This window comes from Hemitrygon akajei, chromosome 3 (assembly GCF_048418815.1).
Source record: "Hemitrygon akajei chromosome 3, sHemAka1.3, whole genome shotgun sequence".
Lineage (NCBI taxonomy): Eukaryota > Metazoa > Chordata > Chondrichthyes > Myliobatiformes > Dasyatidae > Hemitrygon > Hemitrygon akajei.
Genome location: NC_133126.1, coordinates 168,703,333 through 168,721,053, shown reverse-complemented (window position 1 = coordinate 168,721,053; position 17,721 = coordinate 168,703,333). Strand labels below are relative to the sequence as shown.

Below are 17,721 nucleotides of genomic sequence, written 5' to 3'. Positions count from 1 at the left end.
TGGACTTACAAGCCCGATTCACTGGCCCTCCAATTTGGTATCAAATCCCGAGACGAGATCCCCCACTGTGTTACGAACCCCGTAACTGGGTCACTTACCAACAAAGATAGAGAGGTCCGTTGAAGTCTGATGGTACTATTTTTAACAGTATTTATTAGTACAAATACACAAAAATAATATCATTGCAAACATACAGATAATATACATAGTCAATACTAAATCTAAAAGTGCGGGTATAATAATAATCAATAAGAAATAAGCTCTATCGTTGTCTAGGGGATAAATGAATTGTCCGATGGAAATATAAAAGTCACTCAGTTCATGCAGGCTGCAGCCTTTGGTTGAAGAGAGAGAGAGATTTTTAGAAACTTGCCGGCTTTCCTTTTTATGATTTCGATCCGTCAGAATTTCATTGGTGTGGCCGTTCACTGGTGGCCTCTTCTTTAGCTAAGCCGTTCTTCCGTGGTAAGGCCGCCAATCCCAGGCAAAGGGAAAGGACGCATGCGAGCCCCCCACCGGCTGTCGCTATTAAACGCTGTCATGGGATTTCTAGCGTTTCTCCTGGTGCGTCTGAAGGGGTTGTTCCCCAGACCCTCTTTTATCCTTACTCACGGGGTCTCAGATGTCAATCAGGTTGGGATGATGCAATCCCTCAACCAGCCCACTCTGGTCATCCCCTGAGGGCTTCAATGAATAGTACAGTACTCAATACACAATTCCTTCTCCAAGAGACAATGGCCGTTATCCGTGGCTTTGTCTTGCTGAGGCCAGGACACATTCCAAAACCTTGAGGATTCTCTCTCATCTCCTGGGTCCCAGACCCGAATTAATAGCGATCTTGCGATTCTCAAGGGGGGGGGGGGGGGGGGCGACGACTTTGTACCCTTCGGCCCCTCAGAGTTGTGGCACATTCGTAATACATGTAACCATTTAAATACAAGATTAATTAGCCTTTTCCTTTGTCATGGTTATTTGGTTGTCTTTTGTAATAACTGTGCAACTTGTCATTGAAGACCTCTGGGCTAAAGTAAACAAATGTCAGAATTAACACACAACACAAAGCTTTCAGTCATAAAGTGCTGTTTATTGGGAAATAGCACCATACAAGTAATGTGGTATTCTTTCTGAGTCCAGGGTAAAGATTTGAGTTGCAGCAATTTTTCCATAAAAAATTGAGAAGTTAACAAAATAAATGATGAAAATAACTTACAAAGATGAATGACAATGAAATGATAGGAATTAGGTGAAACCAGCAAGCAGACTCATTTTCCTCATATCTAACACAATGTATTCACAAAACACCAACATTTACAATAGTCACAATTTTTAAAACTAAGGTAGCAAAACTCAATAGAAACAGTATACATTAGCATAACAGACCCAGCCTGGCTTTAAACAAAAATGCAATTCATTTTGTGAAAACAACTGAAAATAGAGTAATTCTTCCCAGAAATAACAATGTCCTGTTGTTATTTTCTAGGATTCATATTGAGCACCATCCCATTCTGAAGTATTGTTAATTAAAAAAAAATATGGTTACTTATTTAAAACAAAGCATGCCATACCTTCCAAATTAACAAATAAGTGTAATGAAGATCTCATAAAGTGATTTTTGTATTTCGAAAGCTTGAATTGTCTCTGTAAAGGAAGAAGAGAATATGTTATTGCTCTTTACAATTACATCTCTGCCTGAGACTTTAATTACAGAAATAAACTACTAATTGTTCTAAGTATTAACTCATTAATAAGGTATGGAATTATATCTTCTAATATTCACTATTGTGAGAGACTTAAAAAGAACATCAGTAACAGCTTCTTAATGCAAAGGGGGCTGTGGCTTTGGAATTATCTGCCAGAAATAATGGTTGAAGTGGGTACATTAGAAATATTTAAAAGTCATCTAGATAAATACATGAATAGAAGTTTAGAGCTATGGGTTAAATGCAGGCAGATGGTGCTATCTCACTGGGAAACACAATGGGATGAATGAATTGGGCAAAGGGTCTTCTTCCATGATGTATGACCATCACAGCATGAGATTTTAATTATAGATGTAAATTAATGATGATTACAATATTAATGTATTAAAATGCATTCAATTTTACCAGCTAACTTAATAATTTTTCAGATTGTTGAATTCTATTTGCTAGTTGTTCAGAATTTCCCTGGCATGGCATGCTTAAATTATTTACAAAAATAAAGAGTATTTGAAGATTTTCAGTCAAAATGCGTTCCCTTCCAGCCACAACACTGTAAATTGACTAAATTATAATTGAATTGTAAATTTTGAATAACATTCATCAATAAATAAAATTTACATCTTACTCTGGAGGGGTGGTATCGGAAAAAAAAAGTAAGATGTCTTGTCACAGAAAATGAAATTGAAAGAATCCTTCAGAATTTGATGTTATACAAATTATGTCCCAAATTTCCATGTAGAATACCTCAAGTTACATCACTGCTCTTGGTTCCTTAAGGTAATTATAGCCGGAGTGGGGGCTAATGGGGATAAGCTCCCACTACCTATTAAATGCTCCCAGTAGAGCGCTTCTTAAATTGTCTTTGCCTACCAAGTCCAGCTCCTGGTCTTCATGTGTGGCTTAGTTACTAAACCCAGCAGAACTGTTTCTACTGACAGGAGATTGGGCAAAGGCAGGTTATCTGAACTTTAAAACCAGTTGCTCCAAGCAGATGGGGCTCATCAGTCATGGTTGGCAACTCATTCAGGACAACCTTGATCTCCATAATTTACCGCTCTGGCTTGCGGATTATGTAAACAGCTAGGACACCATGACCAATGGAGGGCCTCTCTTATAACTGCTCTTATCATCATTATTTCCATTAATTCAAGAGGGAATAAGCTATTGTCACAAAGCACAACATAAAAATATTTCATATTTCCTTCGACACAAGTCATTGGCTCATCAATTCTATACCAGATCACAAAGGTATTCTATTTCCCGGCTAATTTACTCCGCAACCTATTCTCTCCATATTCACATCAACTGACTACCCCCAGTCCGAAATTCTACCGCTCATCTACAAGTTCAAGTTTGTCATTCAACCGTACAAATTAATACAGTCAAACGAAACAGTGTTCCTCCTGAGTCAAGTGCAAAACACAGTTCCAAAAGCACACAGCACATATTGTTATGAGAGCATAAAAATATACAGTCACAAAAAAAATATAGCCCAAGTCCCTGAGTGGCATGCTCTGTAGGTTGATGGTGCATGGGATGTTTTCCTGGTCCAGCTCATTTTTCACCCAACGAACACTGGAGAGCAGCACCACTCACAATTTACAGTGACCTGTTAACCTACCAGCTGACACCTTTGGGGTATGGGAAGAAACTGGAGAATGGAGGAAAGTTATGTACCCACACAGAGAGCACTGGAAGCCAGGAATGAATCTGGGTCACCACTCCTTTACATTGCAGAATGTCCAAGGCTCTTAAACAAGAGTGATGTTATGTTTGTCATTAAGAATACTTCCTTAAAGAATACTGAAGTTAACAGTGTGACATGAGAATACAGAAGAATATATAACAGATGGCTAAGTGAATTGAGTGCAAATCCAGAAAGGAGGTGATGAAATAAAGCCAAGAGGTGTCACCAGCTAAGAGCAATTTTGTCTGATTTTACTGAAAGAATAGCAGTGAGAAACAAAGGAGTTCCAGGACAGATCGTTGAAGTACTTCCGAGATAACAGTGTGGCAATGGGGAATGGAAATAGAGACAACTTATTCTCTCCTTCATGGTATATCATGCCAGGTTTGTTTAATAAAAACACATTAAGGAAATGCCTCAAGGGCAAGTGATTCCAAATTAAAGATAAGTTAAGACAGTTAAGGTAGGACAGGGCAAACAAAATATTTGTAGTATAAATTCAATGAAGGAAAAAGATCCATCTAGAAGTTCAATGTTTAAATACATATTTCAGCATATACACCTAAAAAATTGTTTTCCCCACAGTAAAACATGATAACTATTTCTGGAATGGAGTGAGGGTAGGATGTTATGGAACCCTAGAAATCTTTGGTAGCAAGTTACCCTGCACCCCAATGTGTTTAACATTAGGGGCATATGGAATATCACCAATTATTATGCCATGTCCCTTTGGAATATTTTGCAGTATGTGAAGTAAACACTGTTGGATACTACAAGGGCACTAGGGTCTTCCCAGCATAGCACCAGAACACAACATCTGCAGGTAGGTTAAGTTAATTTCTTAACTTAACCACTCCAAATACATATACTACCATTTCTACCTTACTGCACCGAATCCTCCTACAACTAACACTTAAATTTTAGGGAAGATGGTGGAGCTATCCACTGGCATGTGTTTATGAATGAGAGTCCATACAGCATTTTCTTAAATTAAAGGATATGAAGCACAATGACCTAACAAAACAGTATTAGTGCAAGTTTAGGCAAACACATATAACAACATCTTAAATGTGAGTTATATTTGAGTAGTTCAACAAGATGATAATTACCCAATAACTGAAATTCATATTTGACTATAAAAATATTCTCAGAATAAAATATCTAAATCAAATGTTTCTGAATGCCCAAGAACACTTGATCTTAATGTTCACAAATGGGGATATAGTAAACATGAACAGGAGCTAAAAATCTTAAAGGATTTAATTTTGCATAATCAAGAACTTGAAACATATCCCTATGGTAAATAGAATGCATTGGCAATCACGAGCTCTAAAACAGAATTCTAGAAAACAAAGATTGTTAAGAAATTTCACAACAAACAAAATAATTTAACTTGTCCACTTTCTCAATGTCATTTTCTAAAGGTTACCTTTTCAAAAATTCTGCAAATTGCACCTCTCAACATGCAGAATAAAAAGTTTAGTAGCCTGTCTCACATTTTTAAAAGGGATACTCTACAATAATATAATGAAGTGCTGATGAATCACTGAAAACTTCAACTGAACCCAAAAGTACTAATTGTTAGTTACTAACAGAACTGTATAAAAGACATTTTGCAATCTGCACTCATGTAAGTTTCCAACAACTGAAGCCCTTTTGTTTACTAAGAAAATTTCTGCATGCCTTAGTCTTATATTTTTCCTCAGGTGTTACTTGTCTGGCCAGGATCACAACCAGGTAAACTAGCCATGACAGTTAAGCAAATGTTGGTGCCGCAGGGAAACAAAGCTTGGAGCTACAATATTATCCCATGTCATTTAAGGTTTCCATAATATGATTAGTGTCCACAACATTAATATAAGGTCAATCATCAAAATCTCTCTATCCTTTTGATTTTATTCTGAGATTAAAGTATAATTGAGGATTTAGCTGATTTACAAATTGCTGTTTATCTTAATGTACAAACAAAACTGCAAGTGTTAGGAAAGCAACACAAATATAAATAGCATTTTAAGTTTCGCACTGTAATATCTCCAAAGGAAATTCTTATGCTTCTGTTGTAATCTCATTACATACTGTGGCATGCAAAAGTTTGGGCACCCCTGGTCAAAATTTCTGTTACTGTGAATAGTTAAGTAAGTAGAAGTCAGCAGCCATGGGTCCTCTGAGCAGCTGCCTAGCACTGTGAAAATTAAAATAAATGATGCCCACAAAGCAGGAGAAGGCTATAAGAAGATAGCAAAGTGTTTTCAGGTAGCCATTTCCTCAGCTCGTAAAGTAATTAAGAAATGGCAGTTAACAGGAATTAACAGGTGGAGGTCAAATTGAGGTCTGGAAGACCAAGAAAATTTTCCAAGAGAACTGCTCGTAGGATTGCTAGAAAGGCAAATCAAAATCCCTGTTTGACTGCAAAAGACCTTCAGGAAGATTTAGCAGACTCTGGAGTGGGCAGCGATACCTGCACAAATATGACCTTCATGGAAGAGTCAACAGAAGAAAACCTTTCCTGAGTCCTCACCACAAAATTCAGCTTCAGAAGTTTGCAAAGGAACATCTAAACAAGCCTGATGCATTTAGGAAACAAGTCCTGTGGACTGATGAAGTTAAAATAGAACTTTTGGCCACAATGAGCAAAGGTATGTTTGGAGAAAAAAGGGTGCAGAATTTCATGAAAAGAACACCTCTCCAACTGTTAAGCACGGGGGTGGATCAATCATGCTTTGGGCTTGTGCTGCAGCCAGTGGCACAGGGAACATTTCACTGGTTGAGGGAAGAATGAATTCAATTCAATACCAGCAAATTCTGGAAGCAAACATCACACCAGCTGTAAAAAAGCTGTAGCTGAAAAGAGAATGGCTTCTACAACAGTATAATGATCCTAAACACACCTCAAAATCCTCAATGGACTACCTCAAGAGGCGCAAGCTGAAGGTTTTGCCATGGCCCTCACAGTCCCCCGAGCTGAACATCATCGAAAGTCTGTGGATAGACCTCGAAAGAGCAGTGCATGCAAGACGGCCCAAGAATCTCACAGAACTAGAAGCCTTTTGCAAGGAAGAATGGGCGAAAATCCCCCAAACAAGAATTGAAAGACTCTTAGCTTGCTACAGAACACGTTTACAAGCTGTGATACTTGCCAAAGGGGGTGTTACTTAGTACCGACCATGCAGGGTGCCCAAACTTTTGCTTTGGGCCCTTTTCCTTTTTTATTATTTTGAAACTGTAAAATGAGGAAATAAAAAAGTAATCTTGCTTAAAATATTAAAGAAATGTGTCATCTTTAACTTTATGCCTTTTGGAAATCAGGTCATCTTTTACTCAATTAGCTATTCACAGTAACAGAAATTTTGACCAGGGGTGCCCAAACTTTTGTATGCCACTGGCTTCATACTGTGTTATAAATTTCCTATGATTCTGTGACCTTTTAATTTCAGAATCTTAAGATTTACAAACCTGAGCTTACATGGATCAGTATCAAAAGTAAATTTCAACCAGACCAAAATATATTAAGCAAAAAGCAGCCTGCATCTGCAGCAAATCACCAACACATGGCAGTAATTACAGGCAGTCCGCGGGTTACGTACAAGTTACGTTCCTGAGTCCGTCTTTAAGTTGGATTTGTATGTAAGTCGGAATGAGTACATCGGTATTATTTAGCGTCAGTTCGTCAAATGTTTGGCTTAGTATATAGTATATATTTTACCCTTCTATGTACCATAGATTCCGGACTACAGAGCACACCTGATTAAAAGCCGCTGGCTCTAATTTTAGAAATAAAATAAATTTTTTAATTGTAAAGGCCGCACCGGATTTTCGGCCGCAGGTGTCCCACGTTGTAATATGAGATATTTACACAGAAAGATATTACACGTGAGGATTTTTTAACTTTTAATTAAATCCATATGGTAACAAAAACAAATACATATTGCAAATGCTTTTTTTCGAACCGTGCCCGTAACGCGGCTACTTTTAAATATACGTTGCGTATACTTCTTTACTGAACAACATTCCAATATCTCCTAACGACTGGTAAAAATATATATATACTGCAGCCTACCAGGAAAAGTTATTGATCGCCTTTAACTTAAAAGCAGCGTTTCGCTCGGGTCTAATGCCGCTCCGCCGCTCGACCCCCTCCTTTCCGTTTATCGCAAACGGCATTTTTCCCACAAGACACCGCGAAACCGGGTGTGACGTCATAGCATCCCGCGATGTAGTACAGAAAACAAATATAGTTAAAACTCTTCTAACTTTAACTAGAAAATGAATTACTAAGCGAAAATATTATAAACTAAATAACTGCCATAAGGCAGCACAATGCTTCGAGTGTTTTCCATGTTGATGAGGGTGAGTACAAATGACTGATTTACAATAATTTAATTGTGAAAGTGCGCTTGATTTATCGTACAATTTCATTGGACCTCTGTGAACTACTCATCAATTTTATTGGTCTACTGTTATGAGGCAAAATGTTTACGAGGCGGCATGAAAAAAATCATGTATTAGCTGCTCCAGATTAAAGGCCGCAAAGTTCAAAGCTGTTCAAAATGTGGGAAAAAAGTAGCGGCTTAAAATCCGGAATCTACGGTATATATAATACTTAAGAAACGTATGTATTCCAATAATTAAACCACTGCGTTGCTTAGAAATAATTGTAGCTTTCATTGGGTCAGAGCCTTTCACATGCTCCATTATTCTCACTTTATCCGTTATCCTTTAAAATTGTTCAGATCATTGACTGCCTGTAGCCTAACGCTTTTCCAATGACCGATGGCGTTTCACCTCTTTCCAAATGCTTTATTATTTCCACTTTATTTTCAATCGTGATCGCCTCCCGTCAATGGAACAGGAACACTGCAGGTGGTGGGTCCCAAGCTCCGCCGGCTCCCAAGGTCCGCTGGGTCCTAAGGACCACCGCACTGAGACAGGTTAAATGGGACAAGTGGGGGCTGTGCTGGGTTTGGGTATTTGATCCTCCACAATATTCTGCGTGGAAATTTAAACTGGAGGTGGCAGTGTTCTTATTTTTGAGGTCAAGTTGCAAGCTCGATATCAACCTGGCACAGATGGTACGGGAGTCACTGGATTGACATCAACCCGGCACGGGAGTGGTCTGTCACTGGATCGAAGTTGGGAACCCCGGCGCTGATCTCACTGCGCCACCAGCCGACCGGAACGGGGGGGTGGGGTCAGGGTGAATCTTACTAAGAAAAGTTTAAGCCAAATACAAAGTTAAACACTCAACAGTGTCAATGGCAACAATTTAAAATGGCGGACGGTGTCATGATCTGACTTAAAATGGCGGATGGCGTCGTGATCTGACTTAAAATGGCGGATGGCATTTTCCTTCCTCGGTTCGTAAGTATGAGTTGTCTGTAAGTCGAACTTTCGTAACTCGGGGACTACCTGTATGTAATTTGTTGGTTTGTAAATCAAATCACAAAGCAAATCCAGTCTCAGAAAGATCACTATATTTTTTTGGTCACTAAGAATAAATCACTGCTGCGAAAGAACAAATTGAAGATTAGACCCTAATATTTTAAGAGTGAAACGTTGTATGCAAAAAAAAATCACAGTACAGGCCCTTCAGTCTTCTTTTTAACATACTCTGACATCAATCTAACCCTTCCTTTCCACATAGCTTTCCATTTTTCTTTCATCCATATGACTGAATCTTTTAAATGTACCTAATGTATCTACCTCTAATCATCACTCCTTTGCACTGCACCCACCACTCCGTGAAAAAAAAACTACCTCTGACATCACCCCATTCTTTCCTCCAAACATCTTAATTATGGCCTCTCTTATTAGCCATTTCCACCCTGAGACTAGATGGGGTAGAGTTGTCAAATGTGTTCAGGATTCTAAATTGGAAAAAGGCCAATTTTGATGGTATCAGAAATGATATAGTAATGGGTGGATTCGGACAGGCTGTTTTCTGGCAAAGATGCACATGGTAAGTGGGAGGCCTTCAAAAAGTGGAATTTTGAGAGCAAAAAACTTGTATGTGCCTGACAGAATAAAAGGTAAAGTGTAGAGAACCTTGGCTTTCAGAAAATATTGAGCGCTTTGTAATGAAAAAGTGGAGGTACATAGCAGGTATAGACAGGGAGGAACAAATGAGGTGCTTGTGGAGTATAAGTATTGCAAGTGAACACAGAAAGAAATCAGGAGGGCTGAAAGAATGCATGAAGTTGCCCTAACAGACAAAGTGAAGGAAAATCCCAAGAGATTCTACAGATATATTAAGAGCAAAAGGATTGCATTGCAAGGAACAAAGTTGGTCCCCTGGAAGATCAAAATGGCAATTTTATGTGTGGAGCCAAAAGAAATGGAAGGAAATCTTAAATAATTGTTTTGCATCTGTAGTTACTCAGGGACAGACACAGAGCATATAGAAGTGAGGAAAGCAGCACCAACTTCCATGGCCCCTACACAGATTACAGAAGTAGTATTTACCGTCCAGGGGCAAATCAAGGTGGATAAATCCCCAGGGCCTGACAAGGTGTTCACTCAGACCTTATGGGAGGCAAGTGCAGAAATTGCTGAGGCACCTGCAGAGTTATTTAAATAATCCTTAACAACAAGAGAGGTATTAGAGGATTGGAGTACAGCCAATGTTCCGCTGTTTAAGAAATGCTTTAAACATAAACCAGGAAATTATAGGCATAGTGAGTCTGATAACAGTAGTGGGAAAATTATTGGAAGGTATTCTAAGGGACTAGATATAGGTATTTGGATAGACAGGAACTGATTAAGAATAGTCAGCATGGCCTCATATGTGGCAAGTCATGTCTAACAAATCATAGAGTCTTTTGAGGAAGTTACCAGGAAAGTGGATGAAGACAAGGCAGTGCATGTTGTCTACATAAACTTTAGCAAGGCACCTGACAAGGTCCTGCATGGGAGACTGGTCAAGAAGGTTCAGTTGCTTGGCATTCAAGATGAGGTGGTAAACTGGATTAGACATTGGCTTTGTGGGAGAAGCCAGAGGATGGCTGTTGTTAGTCATCTATAAAAACAAGTTGGATGTCAATGTGGCTAACTGGATCAGCAAATTTGCAGATGACACCAAGACTGGGGGTGTAGTGGACAATGAGAAAGGCCATCGTGGCTTGCAGAGAGATCTGGATCAGCAAGAAAAATGGCAGATGGAATTTAATACAGACAAGTGCAAAGTGTTGCACTTCAGTTAGACCAACCAAGGTAGGTCTTACATAGAGAATGGTAGCGCACAGGAGTGTGGTAGAACAAAGGGATCTGGGAGTACGGGTCCATAATTCATTGAAAGTTCCATCATAGGTCATAAAGAAAGCTTGGCCTTCATAAATCAAAGTACTGAGTGCAGGTCAAAAATGCTGGAGAATTCAGCAGGTCAGGCAGTATCTATGGAAAAGAGTAAACAGTCGAAGTTTCAGCCCAAGACCCTTCTTCCAGCATCTGTGGATTTTCTCTTGTTTGTGATTGAGTACAAGAGATGGGATGTTATGTCGAAGTTGTATAAAATCTATCCATTCTATCCTTTGGCCTTAACAGTCATATACTTACAGATACTAATTCCAATGTTTCAATGGTAAAAATCAACTGTCTTCCTCAGGGACAAGTTAATTAAATGGCAAGTCCCCTTGGAGACACCTCCTTATATACCCTCTCAAGTGAGCAGTGCATGGGTGGGGGCTTAATGTTCTATCCTGATTGGCTAGATCAGGATTGCCTATAGCTGATTGGTTAGCTTGAATTGACTTTGTTCCGATTGGTCAATTTTTTAGGCCAACCCCTCTTTAGGAATGTGTGGTCCCAACCTGGAGCTATTTCTACATTCTTAGAGCCTACATTTGGGTCCCCCATATGCTCCATCTCTAGTGATTCCCTAATCTTTCTCTTGTAGGCACAGGCATTCTCTTTCTTGCCAAAGATCTTGGCCTCATCAAACCATGGTCTACATGAACATGACAGACAGTGTTCAGTGAACCCACTTTGTTCTGCTCTCAAGTTTTTAAAGGCACTCTGATGTTCTGCTATCCTGGTCTTCAACGGCCTTCCAGTCTCATCAATATATTCTTTTTGACATGGTGATAGAGGTATGGAGTATATACCTCCCTGACGCAGTTCTTTAGGTCTCCTAGGTGCTACTTGGCTTAGCCTTCTTCTAATTGTGTCCTCACTTTTTTCCTATTAACTAGACACCATATTTTGGCAAATTTGTCTTTGCTTTTCAGTTAAGTTGCCACTGTGTGGCACAATTACCATCCTATCTGGAGTCTGGAGGTTGTCTTTGTTGTACTCCATTCTTTTCTCAATTATGTGCATAGGGTAGCCATTTTTCTTGAATGCTTCTTTGATCTTCTTGCACTCTTCCTCCTTTGCAGCTCTAGTTGTGCACAAGATATTTGCTCTTAGTGCCATGCATCGAACAATGCCAAGCCTTGTCTTCTTTGGATAATTTGACTGGAAATTCAGGTACTGGTCTGTGTGAGTCTTCTTCCTATCAACACTCAACTCCAGCTTGTCTACCATCCATTTTACCATAACATCTAAAAATGGCAAAGTATCTTCACTTTCTACCTCCATGGTAAACTGTATGGCCTTGTTCTGATTGTTTAAATGTGTTAAAATGCCTCTAATATTCCTGGCCAATGTTTCCATAGGATAAATGTGTCATCCACATAGTGCAGACATAAATCTGGCATTTTAGTTGTCGTAGCCAAGGCTTTTGTTTCAAGAGCAAACACGAGGAAATCTGCAGATGCTGGAAATTCAAACAACACACACAAAATGTCAAGTCCTGATGAAGGGTCTTGGTCCGAAACATCGACAGCACTTCTCCCTATAGATGCTGCCTGACCTGCTGTGTTCCACCAGCATTTTGTGTGTGGCTTTTGTTTCAAGACTGTCCATGAACAAATTGCAAAGTACAGGAGGTACAGGAGGTCCCAAGGCCATTCCATCCTTTTGTTTGTGGAAATTTTCACCAAACTAAAAAACTATGCAAGACGCACAAAACAGAATCAACTCCAAGATCTGGTCTAAATTCAATGATGTCTTTCCTTTCCATGAAGCATTTTTTATTCATTGCCTCTTCTCAAGCACATCATTCCCTGGTCTATTGGCGCACTGGTGAATAAGCTAACTACATCAAAGATCACCATGCACATTTGTGGATTAATTCAAAGGTCTTTAATCTTTTCCCCAAAGCTTCTACCATTTGCCACATTTGATGCAATGCCACTCTGCAATGGATTTAACACCCCAACTAAGTATTTGGCAAATGGGTGTGTTGTTGTTCCAATGCAACTCATAATTGGCCCTAATGGTATTCCAGGTTTGTGTATTTATGGCAAACCTTAAATATGAGGTGATTTACACTTCTCTCTGATCTGATTCCAGGAAGCCAATCAGCGGTGGGAGTAGAGCAGAGCAATGAGCTTTCTCACTGGTCAGCAACGATTGTTTAAAAGGAGAGCTTCGCGGGCATTCAGGCTCAGTCAGGTGGGAACTTGAACATCATAAAGCTCTGTCATACTTTCAAGGAAGTTTGAAATATGGAATACAATTTCTGTCTTCTTTTTGGCAACAATGAATGCATTCAAATAAATATGCAAACACAAACACTAAATAATGCAAACATTCAGTAGGTCAGGCAGCAGTTAACATTTCAGGTCCACGACCTTTCATCAGAACCAAGTACTTCCAGATATAGTGGTGCTTTTTTCTTCAGATTTGGAACACCAGGTCTTTTTTGTTTTGATTGCTGATAAGTTTAGAACTTTGTTTAATGATAGGAATATAGATTGTTTACAGCAAAAGCTGGAGTTTATACACTCATCCTCTATCAAACAGAGGTTAAATGACATATCCGAAGAGTTAATTATTCTGACAACTATCAGACTATGTTCAGAATCAGCTTACAGCTGATTTTAAGTGAAATACTATCAGCTGCACTCGATTTACATGCACTTAGTCACTAGAGCATGAAGATGAAGTACCATAATTAAACATTCAAGAAAATTAAACTACTTTCATGATGTCAACATCACCATTGTGAATAATAATGGTGCTGTTTCATTACTAAATAAGTATTTAAACAAATTACAGCTCACTTGTTTTTAATCATCACTTACAGCTATTAAAATACTTGTATTATACCCTTAGTTCTGATTACTTTGAAAAGAGTACGTTGAGTTAAATAAGTATAAAAAGAAACTGACGTTTTTTGCAAAAAAGATCCAAATTGCAACTTTATTTTAAAAAATTCTAAAGATTTATATGCCATTAAATTTCTAAACATGCATATTTTGTGTTTTTTTCATTATACTTCATTCCACATACCATGAGTTGATTATCCCACTTGAAAATGAATGACACCTATTCTCTCAAGACTGAGTCATCTGATCCTGTACTTCCTAAGTAACAGTAGACCCAAGAAACCATCTCCCAGTTTAGCAGTTCAGTTTTCTCTTGCTGTTAGATAAAAGTCCTATTGCTTTGCTGTGAAGATCATATCGAGTATTATATATGATACTTGATATGATTCTCACAGCAAAGCAACAGAACACTGCAGAACAAAAAAATGGCAACATTTAAAATGTTGGAAAGCAGTGACATCACAAAATCTTCCATACAGCAAAATGCAAAATTTATTCCTTAGATTTATTAAAAGTTGCACAATACCTTAAAGCAAATTATAACCTACATCTTATGAACAGCAAAGTACAGAATTAATATCAGTTGTTGGCAAAATTGTTATGTGAAGCATTCCCATACATGTTACCTCTGTATTGCTATTTGCAACTCTGAAATCAGACCCAGAATGTTTTAAGCCCAATGAGAAACAAATCTATTCCAAGCAAGGCATGCAATTAGTTCATAAAAGGGAATTAATCTCTACTAAAATGGGAAACAACTTCTTTTTAAACCACTCAAACATGGATTTAAAGATGCCCTAAACTTCAAACCTAGTCCTATAGAACACAAAGGCCTAGATTTCCATGAGAAATACTAGCAGGCATTTTTTCATACTTTTTTTTTAGGAATTTGGGAATTGTATTTGCATGAATACACAAATAATTGGATGATGGCCTTACACTGAGGTTTTGCTGATTACATCTCTTTGCTGGACTCCTCATGAACCCCAGTAACAGAACATTAACATCCAGCAGGTTTTGACACTTATAGCATTGATGTTTGTTGAACTTTGTCATTAGGCTGAATTACTGTATGTAAAAAAAAAAGTCAATCATGTTCTAAGCCAATTTGAAATAACCTCTAATAATGGAGATTTAAGTGCTTAACTTTTAAAAACATTTGTTGTTCTTGAAAGATTCCAAATGTCAGACATTTAAATATTCAATGTTTTTGACAGCTAACTAAAGCAGTGGCAAGGCTTAGCTGGCTGTTAGTTTCTCAACGTATATAGGCTGTGCTCATTCTAGCTCTGCGACATGATGGCCTATACATTCAGTAAGTCGTACACTGCAAAACACTCTGCTGATGATGTGGGAGAAGTTTCGTTGAAGCTACAGCTGGAAAGTCTGCTAAAATAAATGTGAGGTGAGTTGTGATTTTTCAACTATTTGAAAAGTTTTAGCTATTCAAGTCAGTATATTTAAACTGAGATACATTATATAATCTAATTGAGCAACTGAGAAACCCTTAGGACAAAAATAAGATTTTAAAAAGAAAATGAACTATTAACAGGATTAATACTGCCTGACCTGTTGAGTTCCTCCAGTATTTTGTGTTACTCCAGATTCCAGCATCTGCAGTCTCCTATCTCTCTATTCATGGGATTAATTAGCTGAACATAAACAAAAATAACTTAGCAAAGCTACATTCCTTTACAATAGTTTGAAGACTGTAACATCTATTGGCTCACTGAGCAGATAAAGGAAGAATGAAAGACCTGCAATTTATATAGCAGGTGTAATAAACTCACATCATCCAAAATCACTTAACATCGAATGAAGTACTTACACAAACATTTGCAACTAAGAAATGTTGATTCAACCCTTTAGATATGTTTCTCACAAGTGACAAATGTTTTAAGTCACAAGGGTTCAGCTACTTATGTCATGCTTTTTTTTCTTATCTGTCATGTTGTCAGCTTTCAGTGATCTCCAGCAACACTTAGAATTTCTGTATTTATACTGACTACTATTAACCATCCCTTCAATTTTGTTCAGTTTCCGGTTTATTCCAACAGAGTATGAAGGCTAAGATTATTGGGAAGGTGTGAGAAAATGGATCATGTCCATTTGAGTTAGCACCTGCAACATAATCCTTCATCACTCAAAAGCCAGACAGTAAAATTACTTTATTTTACTGAACTGAAACAATTGTATGCCTCAGCCCAATTGGAGAAAGACATTCTTTATTGACAACATTCTCTAATTACTCCACAAATATTTCCATAAATTCTGGAGTAAGAGGATTTAGTACCAAGTCTGATGCAGGTTTTTCTTCCCCATAACAATGGCTACTGGCTACCATGAAGCTTAATAGGACTACAATACTCACATGCCTGTCTTTCTAGTTTGGCTGAAGTTTCTTCTGACATGAATACATTCTGTGCTAGTACTTGCAGGAGCTACACTGAGAATATCTAAACTATCTTGAAAATACACAAGGTTTCTATTCAATTATTTAACCATATGTTATACATTTGTAGGTTACTTATAAAACAACTCATGACTGATTAAAAACTACATTCAAAACAACACAAATGAAGTGAACGTCAGACCCTTAAGGCTAGTAATTTGAAATGGATTACAACACAAGAAAATGAAATAAATTCATTAGTTTCATTGAAGGAACAGGGTGAACATTGGGAGAATGAACACATCAACAAGTGTCTGTCATCTCGTCTCAGTGCCCATGATTTCACTGATGGAAATGCATAACAAAGAATTTCTTTTTGTTATTTGCTTTCACACACCTGCACATGAACCAACTTGTGCATTTTTGTGCAATGTTAAATTAAAAATATTGAAGACAATGGCCAGTAAGCATATTTATCAAGGAATTCTGCTAATAGGTCATACTCACTTGATACTGTCAGTGTGAGTCTTGTATTCCATTATGGTATTGGGTGGTAAATTTAGAACACGTCGCAATGTGTCCCGTATGCGTGCTGTTGTAGCTTGATCACTTGCAGTTTTATTCCATATTGAGATAATATCTTCCTAATAATGAAAGAGAATTCTGAGTGAGTTCTTGTAACGCATTCATTGACTACTGTGTTTTGCTGCATGCAAACTATATGCAATCAAACCAGCAGCTATGCACTTCTATATAGTACTAAAGTTTTTTTTTCAAAAAAAAATAAATAGAAAACTACAAACAGACCAGTAGATACAAGAATGTGAAGAATATGTGACTTGGAGACAATGATGTTTCCCCATGGAAGTTGGGTCAAGTATAAGAGTCTCCAAGCTGGAAATGGTCACCTTAAGTGGATACTAATGTTGGTATGTATATCCTGCTGCTGGATTTGATTGAGTTTATAGGATGCGGATGTGCACTGTAGTTAACTGCATCTTTGATCCATACAACCACTCACATTCTGTAGACTGTGACCAGAGTGCCAGTTTAAGGCCTTGATCTTTAAATGCTTTCATGGCCAAAGGCAGTGCTGAGTGGCGGACTGATAAATTCCACCACTGGACTGTTTTATTCCAGCTGTAAGGTGGCTCCTTTGATATGGAAAATGACCATGGTGTGATGGGGGAGGTCGCAAGGGAGAGATAGTTGTGTTGTGCAGAAAGGATCTTTGTCTTCCAAATGCTTAGTCTGAAGTCCAACTCTTTTGCACACTACTGTAAAAGAATAAACAGTGTTTTTAAGTTCTGTTTCCAAATGTGCACATTCATATTGCAGTCTGCATACCATTGACTTGATGCCTAAGACTGTTTCATCACAAACAAAATTGCTTCAAAATATTAAATATTCCCACATGCCTTCTACATCAATTTCACTACTGCAGGATTTTTGCTGGAAATAAGTGGTGGGGGTGGCAAGGGAAGGTGCGGTGGGGGGGTTAAGCCTTATAGCAAGGAAGACTGAAGAGAATTAGTCTGACATGATTTTGTTCAACCCCACTCTGCACCATGACTGATACTGTAGTGTATGCATCAGTAAAAATCATGGAGCAAAAGGAAAATGGTGAAAACTTCATTTTGTGGAGAGCCAGATTTGAGCACTATTCTTCCTAAGGTGCTGGAGACAAAAGCTATTGGAAGGTTAACTATCCCCTCGTATAGCAGTTGATATAGTTTACTACATCACCTTTTGGTTTTCATTTGTTGCATAATGAATATCATGTTTGGCATATCCCTA

General features: G+C 38.1%; 1 protein-coding gene across 1 annotated transcript in view; it reads right to left on the bottom strand.

Annotated features, from left to right (window-relative positions):
- Positions 1–1,063: 1,063 nt before the first annotated feature.
- Positions 1,064–17,721, bottom strand: part of eif4e2 (eukaryotic translation initiation factor 4E family member 2) — a 54,012-nt gene continuing 37,354 nt past the window's right edge. Inside the window, exons 6-7 of the mRNA XM_073041267.1 lie at positions 16,432–16,568; positions 1,064–1,638 (exon numbers count right to left, since the gene is read on the bottom strand). Of these exons, the coding sequence (XP_072897368.1) occupies positions 1,599–1,638; positions 16,432–16,568 (177 nt within the window). The 3' untranslated portion in view covers positions 1,064–1,598. The remainder of the gene's footprint in view (positions 1,639–16,431; positions 16,569–17,721) is intronic.